We start from the raw sequence: 9624 nt of genomic DNA, 5'->3' as shown, positions 1-9624 counted from the left end.
AAACGGAGTCGCCTCACCAGTTAACTGCGCCCAAGAGTAGTAGAACAAGTTGTAATTGCCACATAATTTCCTACTAACAAATGTGGTGGTGATTTTTATCTTGGTAATGTAATCCTCAGAGGGCTTTTGCGATTTATACTAAAACATTTTTACTAAAACTTTTACTTATTTACAATATATTTTATCAAACACATGGTCTTGAGTAGAATGTTTATTATTTCCTAATTAGTATAATTGACAACACAATGAAATTCTAAATTTGATCAACCTACAAAATTGTTGACTTCAAAATATTTATTTCTCAATTACATGAGAAATAGTATATTTGTGTGTGTGTCTCTCTCTATGTGTGTGTGTGTTGCACCCATTTAATATTATTGATTAATTTGGTAGAGAGCTCTAAAGTGTGTGATGTAGCAAAATATCTTGTTAGGATTTCTAGTGTTTGACTAGATATAAGCAATTAGACGGATCTGCATGTAAGAAGTGTTTATGAGGAGATTGTCAATTATTATTGACTTTAAAAATTAAATATATAATATCCAGGTGTACCAAGTACATTTGCGATATGTAACACCTCGGGGTCAAGACACAGTATCATAATTTTTTTAGAAACGTGGCATCCAAGTATCATGTCGAAGCGATCAATGACACATAGCAACAAAATGAACAACCAACTACTGTCCTAGGCAGCACACTGCCTACAATAAAGGGTATCTCAAAACATGTTCATTGCTTTTCACCGGGCGTGTCACGCCACCATGAGGTGTTCTTATTCCCCTAAACACCGACACCTTTGCGCCCCCAAAAAAAGGTGGTCCGACCATGTGCTGTTGAAATAGAGAAGACATGTATGGAAATCTTCTTGAAGGAGCTACACTCATGTCGTTTGTTCGATGGAGAAGAGCAACTGTCTCAAGAAGAAGAAGAAGAAGAATCAGAGGCGATTGAGGAGCCCCGAGATGAGGCTTTGTTTTTACTAGTGTTCTCATCACAAACTAAAGAGGGGAGGGGTCAAGAGTTTCGACCCAAGCATTGTGCTCCCAATCACCCATGTGAAATATTGCAAACTATGCCACGATCGAGGAGGCCTAATTACATGGAATATATAGAAAATTGGCGAAGTACCCACGTGAGGGGGGTGGGGGAGGTGCGTTCTATGAGCATTGTCACAATAACATCCATATGACCGTACACAACACACAAGAGAACAACCTCATCGGCATGGACCAACGTACGCCCCACCTAAGACCGTCGGACCATGGGTTTTGCAGGATTGCATCCACGAAGACGCGCTCCTCCTCCACAACAGTCAAACCACCCATCGGCCTCACCCAGAGCGGTCGCGCCGACTGCCCGTTCCCTCACCGCCCTGTGCCACGCGGACGCGCTCCCGGCAGGGGAGACGCCCCGTCGCTGACATATATACCCGCAAGCAAGAAGTAAGTTTTTTTTCTTCGTGAATGAAGAATCTGGTGGGTTGAAATTTGAATTTCGCATGCGGATGTAAATGTAAAAAAAAAAAAGCAGATCCTTTCTTGGAGCGGAGGTTGATGGAACGGACCAAAGTGCAAAAAGGACGATAAAGCCGGCGTAAATACGCGCATCCAGAGGGGCGTAATCGCAAAGCGGCACGGGCCAGCGGTCTACTCATACCCATCCCGTGCTCCACTTCCGCCTCGTCATCTCATTTCCAGAGAGTGGGGGGTTCGAGAGTCTTCCAGAGAGCGGATCCAGAGAGTGCTAGGGTTTTCTCTCTCTCCCGGCGGCGAGGGCGATGTCGATGGCGGCGGCGGCGAGGGCGGCGACGAGGGCCCCGGGCAGGGCGGCGGCGCGGTTCGTGCAGACCAGGCTCCGCTCCTCCGGCAAGGTGCTCAGCGAGGAGGAGAGGGCCGCCGAGAACGTCTACATCAAGGTATGATTCCCCCCGTCCCCCGTCCCCGCTCCGGTGCGAGACGGCTCCTCGTGGACGCGACGCGGCGCGGCCCCGTCTCGTCTGGTCTGCCCCGCGCGTCTTGGGCTAGTCTAGGGTTCCCGGCGCGATCCGCGCGCCCGCCGGGGGGTTTCCGCCGGTCGCGTGGTCGTTTCCGTGTCGCGTAGTTGGCTGGCGATTTATGCACCCCGCGTTGGTTGGCGAACAGAAGAGCACCTGCCGGTTGTTTTGTTGGTGGCGTTGAGCCCTGCGCGGGTTGGGGACGGTGATTTGAGGCGCTCCCAGGTCGAGTGACCGGACGTTCTCGGTTATGTCTCGTATTCATGGTTGGTTGCTCGGTTGCGTCTGTTGATGCAGTGTAGCTCTTCTGTTCCTGTGGATTTGGCCTTTGGGGGATCTTTGGCCACTGAAAATTACTTTTATGTGCTCATCGAATTGGATGGTTGCTCTGCTGTGTCAAGTTTCAGGTGGTTTGCTAGTGGGGATTGATTTGGGCAAGTGCAAATCGTACTAGTATGCCATGGCAACAACCTGTCAATATTAGCCCTTTTGTGATTATTATGTGGATCTTATAAGTGCGGGTTAGTTGCTTAGTTATGCCCATGGACATGATAGCTGTTCTGGTGGTGTAGTGGGGGAATTGCGGATCTCTGCAAATCTGCCTCTCAATTGATTATATTTGCTCATCATGCTTCTATTTTTTTATTTTTTTATTTTTTGCTATTGGAGCTTTGGTTGGATGGTTCGTCTCCTGTGATATGGGGCTTTAGTTTGCTTGGAATTGAGGGTTGATATTTGGATATACAGATAAGATTGCAAATACTATCAGTAGGCACTGGCAACAATGTGTCAGTGTTGGCCTTCTGTGATTATATGTGAACCTTCTGATGTAGGCTGGTTGCTCAGTTATGCCCATTGACACAGTAGCTGTTCTGATGGCGAAGTGGGTGATTTGGGGATCTTTGCAAACCTGCTTCTGAACTGATTTTATTTGTTCCTCATGCTTTTTTTTACTATTGGAGCTTTGTTAGATGGTTGCTGTGATATGGGTTTTAGTTTGCCTGGAATTGGGGATTGATATTTGGATATACAGATAGGAATTGCAAATACTATCAGTAGGCACTGTGATATGTGTGGTGCTGTGTTTTCGAGGTTACATGAACCTTCTGTTATGTGTAGAATGTTTTATTCTCGCCACTGCGTGACCTGTTCCCTGAACCTCTTTCTTCCGTTTTGTGGTCCAGTTGGGCTATAATTTTTGCTGTGGCTCTTGTGAACTCATCAGTTATGTTTATTGTTTTTATTGTTCATCATGTGAATGCGTAATTATATGATTATGTTATAGCTTAGGTTCGCGGCGAGTCGAAAAATTCTACCACTATGCTAGTTGCTTGTTTTGTGTGTTTCTGTTTAGTCACCTGAGAATCATTGTTATTTCATTATTTCTGCAGAACACCAATAGGAACCCTGTTCTTCATACAACACCTCATTGCATTAAAATAATGCTTGTCTTGCCATCTGTAATCATTAAACTGGGACTGTTACCTTATTAGTAGTTTTCAGTTGAAGTCGTCAACCATAAATTGTTTATACTCAGCAGTGACATTTTAGTACCATGTTCATATTATATAGTTATATATACATGACATTGTATATTCTGTGTTTAGTTGACAAATGAAGCACTAGACTTATCAGAAGTAAAATTCAGCTAGGAATCCTTGATAACAGTTGTACGGGTAGACGTAATTGATACTTCTTTCTGCAGTACATTAATTAACCGTTGCTTTGATGCACCCATTGCTTCAGATAATGCTCGTCTTACATTCATAATCATAAGCATTGAATTGGATCTGTTACCTTGTTAGCTGCTTTCAGTTGGAGTCTTCAACAATAAAATGTTTTATCTCAGTGGCAAACCGGTTGTATGCTCATACATGTGTATATATCACTTTATGTATGGTGTTATGCCCTGTTATCTCTGTCCACTTGACGAATGAAGCACTAGGCTCATCCATAGTACAAGTTCAACTATTTGAACACTTGAAATTAGCCAGGACATCCAGAAGCACCAGTTTTTCCTGTTTCTAACTCAGTAACTCTGAATCTGAAATAAGCCATACTGTTGGCATACATGGTCTTCTGTATATGTGCTGATGCTTTGTTAATATAAAGATATAGTATTGGCATAAGTGGTCTTCTGTGTATGTGCTGATGCTTTGTTAAAACTTAATAACATGTCTGATGACCTATTTCTGGTCTGTTTATGCAGAAAATGGAACAAGAGAAGCGGGAGAAGCTCGCACGCAAGGTATGTGAACACACAAGTGCTTGAATCTCTCAACTGGGCAGTGGTTGTTGATGTTTTACTTCCATTATTCTTGTCTGCTCATGTTGCCATGTACAGCAAATTAGCATCCTTTTCTACAAAATTATATATGCGTAATGGATATGTATGTTTTAGCTTGCTAAGTTGAAATGCATTACCCGTTTGCATGTGTTCTGTGTGGTTCATGGATCTTACTAGAGATGTAAAGTCTTGTGGTTCTTGAAATGCATTACCCGTTTGTATGTGTTCTTGAGATGTAAAGTTATATATGTTCAGTGGATACATATGGTTTAGCTTTCTAAGTTGAGATACACTAGTTATGTGTAAGTTATTGTGATGCTGTGTGCAGCAAATTAGCATCCTTCTGCCCTAGATTATATATCTTGAATGGATGTGTATGTTTCAGCTTCCTAAGTTGAGAAACACTACTATGTATGTATGTTCTGTGTTAGTCGTGAAATTGACAAGATATGTTTCTTTTGATGTTGTCTTCAGCATATTGACAGAGTTATATATGTGCAATGGATATCTAAGTTGTAGCTTCTTAAGTTGAGATGCAGTACTAATATATCCTCTGTGTGGTTCATGGAACTGACAAGAGCTGCTGTGAGTTCCTGCAGGGTCCCAGCGCAGGAGAGCAAGCTCCGTCCACCCCAAGCGCCGCAGCAGCCGATGTGAGTTCGACCGCGTCGGCATCCGCAGCAGGCACGTCGACCGACAAGAACAGGAACTACGCTGTGCTGGCTGGCACCCTGGCTGGCCTGAGCGCCCTGGGCTGGTACCTCCTGTCCAAGCCCAAGAAGACGGAGGAGGTCATCGACTGATCGGCCCGTCTCCGTCCCGCCCTGGGTTTTACTTCCTTACTGCACATGGACCTGCGCGATGATGATGATGATAATAAGTTTCCGACGTCGCCGAACAGCCTTGCCTTTGCCTTGTTAGCTGCCTGCTTCGACAGAATCTGAGACTTGAGATGATGATGGTCTGTAGCGCAAGTTGTTTTGCTACCTGTGGTTGGTGTGGTATGGTGGTGGTTAACGAGAGAGGCGTCTTGGATGATTCGGTTTGGTCCTTTTCAAAGTATGCAATGCATGGTTTTTTCCCGGTGAATTTTGTTGGAGTTGCTTGCTTTGTTTGTTACCTTTGGCCAAAGTATGCATGCAATGCATGGTTTCAAATGAGTGTGCTTACAGGTTGAAGCAAGTCTTCACCAGGAATACATACATAAATGAAAATACCAGACAAATATTTTGAAACGAATGGTTTTTTCTCGGTGTCACTTCAGAGGTACGGCCACGGGAATAGCTACGTGGGGTGGTTGTCAATTTAGGTCCCGCTGTTTTCTTTTTGAAAGAAACGTCGGCATTTCATTTATTAAGCAATAAAGTCATACAAGGTCTTCAGGATACAATCTTGAGCGGAGTGTGAAACAGAAAACAAACTAGAATTCTTACATGCGTGAAATGTTCATCTCTAGCCAGAATGACCGCATGCAGCCTAACCGGGCCCGCGCGGGATGTGTGCGGCTTGTTTGGTTGGCTGAGCTGCATGCGGTTTGAGGCCCGCACGAACCTCAAAGCAGCCCCCGCAGCCTGGCCCGTCGGGAACTGCCGAATCGGCAGTTTCTCGCGAGCTTGGCCGGACGCGGTCGCGCGTGCGGGGCAGTTGCACGCCTCGGGCAGTGCGGAAGACGGAGGCGACGTCTCATTACTCGCACCTCACTCTCCTGTCACCGCCCAGGCGCACTGTTCCCACCGCTCCCTCTCTCTCCCACACCGCCCCTCCCTCTCCTCTCCTCTGCTTCGATGGCTCCGCCACGCCCACCGTCGCGCCGCCCTCTGACCCCGGTCGACCAGCGCATCGCCAGCATCCAGGAGCGCTGGCTGGCCGGGCTCCAGAACTCGGGCCGCGACCTGGCCTCGACGTTGCGGGCGCCGTCCCCCATCTGCTGCCGGCCTCCACGAGCGCTGGCCAATGCGGTGCCGGCCACTCCTGCTCCGCCGCCGATTCCGGACATCGTGGTCCTGGGCTCGGCGCCGGCGCCGTCGACGGAGCCGCCCCTTCTTGGGACACCATTGGGCTCGGGGGTTTTCTTGACCCCCGTCCAAGGGTTTTCTCCGGTCGGCGGGCCGTCCTTCTCGACCTCCGGCGTGGCGTTCAGCACGGGGCCGATGCCGCAGGCCGTCGTGGGGGCCGGCTCGTCCTCTGCTCCGCCACCTCTATCGTTCCCGCCGGGGTTTTCTGAAGGAAATATGCCCTAAAGGCAATAATAAAGTTATTATTTATTTCCTTATATCATGATAAATGTTTATTATTCATGCTAGAATTGTATTAACCGGAAACATAATACATGTGTGAATACATAGACAAACAGAATGTCACTAGTATGCCTCTACTTGACTAGCTCGTTGATCAAAGATGGTTAAGTTTTCTAGCCATTGACATGGGTTGTCATTTGATTAATGGGATCACATCATTAGGTGAATGATGTGATTGACTTGACCCATTCCGTTAGCTTAGCACTCGATCGTTTAGTATGTTGCTATTGCTTTCTTCATGACTTATACATGTTCCTATGACTATGAGATTATGCAACTCCCGTTTACCGGAGGAACACTTTGTGTGTTACCAAACGTCACAACGTAACTGGGTGATTATAAAGGTGCTCTACAGGTGTCTCCGAAGGTACTTGTTGGGCTGGCGTATTTCGAGATTAGGATTTGTCACTCCGATTGTCGGAGAGGTATCTCTGGGCCCACTCGGTAATGCACATCACTTAAGCCTTGCAAGCATTGCAACTAATGAGTTAGTTGCGGGATGATGTATTACGGAACGAGTAAAGAGACTTGCCGGTAACGAGATTGAACTAGGTATTGAGATACCGACGATCGAATCTCGGGCAAGTAACATACCGATGACAAAGGGAACAACGTATGTTGTTATGCGGTCTGACCGATAAAGATCTTCGTAGAATATGTGGGAGCCAATATGAGCATCCAGGTTCCGCTATTGGTTATTGACCGGAGACGTGTCTCGGTCATGTCTACATAGTTCTCGAACCCGTAGGGTCCGCACGCTTAACGTTTCGATGACAGTTATATTATGAGTTTATATGTTTTGATGTACCGAAGATTGTTCGGAGTCCCGGATGTGATCACGGACATGACGAGGAGTCTCGAAATGGTCGAGACATGAAGATTGATATATTGGAAGCCTATATTTGGATATCAGAAGTGTTCCGGGTGAAATAGGGATTTTACCGGAGTACCGGAGGGGTTACCGGAACCTCCCGGGGGTTAATGGGCCATAGTGGGCCTTAGTGGAGAAGAGGAGAGGCGGCCAGGGCAAGGGCCACGCGCCCCTCCCCTCTAGTCCGAATAGGACAAGGAGAGGGGGCGGCGCCCCCCCTTTCCTTCTTCTCCTCCACCTCTTTCCCCCTCTTCTCCTAATCCAACAAGGAAAAGGGAGGGAGTCCTACTCCCACCGGGAGTAGGACTCCTCCTGGCGCGCCCCCTCCTGGCCGGCCGCACCTCCCCCTTGCTCCTTTATATACGGGGGCAGGGGGCACCCTAGGAACACAACAATTGATCGTTTGATTTTTTAGCCGTGTGCGGTGCCCCCCTCCACCATAGTCCACCTCGATAATACTGTAGCGGTGCTTAGGCGAAGCCCTGCGTCGGTAGAACATCATCATCGTCACCACGCCGTCGTGCTGACGAAACTCTCCCTCAACACTCGGCTGGATCGGAGTTCGAGGGACGTCATCGGGCTGAACATGTGCTGAACTCGGAGGTGCCGTACGTTCGGTACTTGATCGGTCGGATCGTGAAGACGTACGACTACATCAACCGCGTTGTGCTAACGCTTCCGCTTTCGGTCTACGAGGGTACGTGGACAACACTCCGCCCTCTCGTTGCTATGCGTCACCATGATCTTGCGTGTGCGTAGGATTTTTTTTTTGAAATTACTACGTTCCCCAACATTTTCACCCCGGCCTCGGTTCGCTGCGGCTGCGCGTGCTCCGGTGAGTCAAATCCCCTCAAATCTTGCTCCTAGATGTATATTTACGGTTAATTTCTTAGGCATGTGCTAGGATTGATAGGATTCTAGCAGATCCGATTGGATGCGATCCCAATCGAATCCAATCGGACTGATTTGTTCTTGTTATGTACAGTGCGTGTGCTAGTGCTTGTGTTCATGCTAGAATGCTAGTAGCTGTGTTACATGCTAGATTCATGTTCATGCTAGAATCCTAGAATCATGCTAATCCGAGTCCTACTACATGCTAGATTTGTGCTACATGCTAGTAGTTGTGTTCATGCTAGAATCATGTTCATGTTGAGTGATGAATGCTAGAATCATGTTGACTGATGGCATGTTCATGTTAGAATCATGTCCTTGTATCATGTTGCATGTTGAAGCTAGGGTTTGTGCCATGAGTGGATGTTATACGTGCATGTAGTAGGACCATTTTAGGATGGTCCCAAATCTACATGGCTGCACATGGGTGCTATTGGCACTTGCTGTTGCTATTTTTAGATGTTTCCTTGTTTAGGATAGTGCAGTGATCAGTGCCAGTTGCAGCAAAGAAGATGCCACTGATCAGTGACTTGCCCAACAACAAGTGTCATTGATAAGTGGCATTTGCCTAGGCAAAATGGCACTTATCAATGGCACTTGCTATTGGGCAAGTCACTGATCAGTGTCATTGATCAGTGCCATTTGCACTACAGCAAGTAGATTAGTGCTCTTGCCCAACACCAAGTGCCACTGACCATTGCCATTTGGCCATGAACACATGCCACTGATCAGTGGCACTTGCTGTTGGGAAAATGCCACTGATCAGTGGCACTTGCTGTTGGGCATTCTAGCATTCATCACTGACCAGTGGCACTTGCTGTTGGGCAAGTCCACTGATCAGTGGCATTTGCTTGCTTGCTTTGTTTGATACCTCATGTTGCCTGACAAGATACTGAAGACTGACTGGGATGTGGCGGGTGGAGGAGCTCAGGTCGTGGCCGTAGCTGAGCGCGCTGAGGATTTCATCCCCACGAACAGGTGGCTCAGGACGGTGGACCTGCCTGGCAGGATCGCCTTCATGAGCGTGCCTCGTTCAAGGGGATGATCTCCGAGGCAGGGCCACGAGGAGGGAGCCAGGGAGCCGATGAGATTCTACCAGCAGATCAAGGACAACGAGGACCTCGCCATGCTCGTCGTCCCTCCCAAGTTCGTGGAGGTGATGAACACCTGGCTGGTCATCAAGCGACTCCTGCGCGTGGTCAGGCTCTCAGCCAACAAGCGGTGCATGTTCTGGGTGCAGGTCCAGAACTTCGAGGGCCAGATGGTGCTTGGCCGAGGGTGGAAC

General features: G+C 47.7%; 1 protein-coding gene across 1 annotated transcript; it reads left to right on the top strand.

The window, feature by feature from the left end:
* The first annotated feature begins 1641 nt into the window (after window positions 1-1641).
* On the top strand, window positions 1642-5369 carry LOC109761792 (uncharacterized protein At2g27730, mitochondrial). Its single transcript, XM_020320607.4, has 3 exons — window positions 1642-1915; window positions 4203-4241; window positions 4880-5369. Exons 1-3 carry the CDS (start codon window positions 1778-1780, stop codon window positions 5081-5083), a joined length of 381 nt encoding a protein of 126 aa, XP_020176196.1. The 5' UTR covers window positions 1642-1777; the 3' UTR covers window positions 5084-5369.
* Window positions 5370-9624: the final 4255 nt, after the last annotated feature.

Source organism: Aegilops tauschii, chromosome 4, assembly GCF_002575655.3.
Source record: "Aegilops tauschii subsp. strangulata cultivar AL8/78 chromosome 4, Aet v6.0, whole genome shotgun sequence".
Taxonomy (NCBI): Eukaryota; Viridiplantae; Streptophyta; class Magnoliopsida; order Poales; family Poaceae; genus Aegilops; species Aegilops tauschii.
Note: the sequence above shows the minus strand (reverse complement) of the source record. Positions and strands in the feature narration are given on the sequence as shown.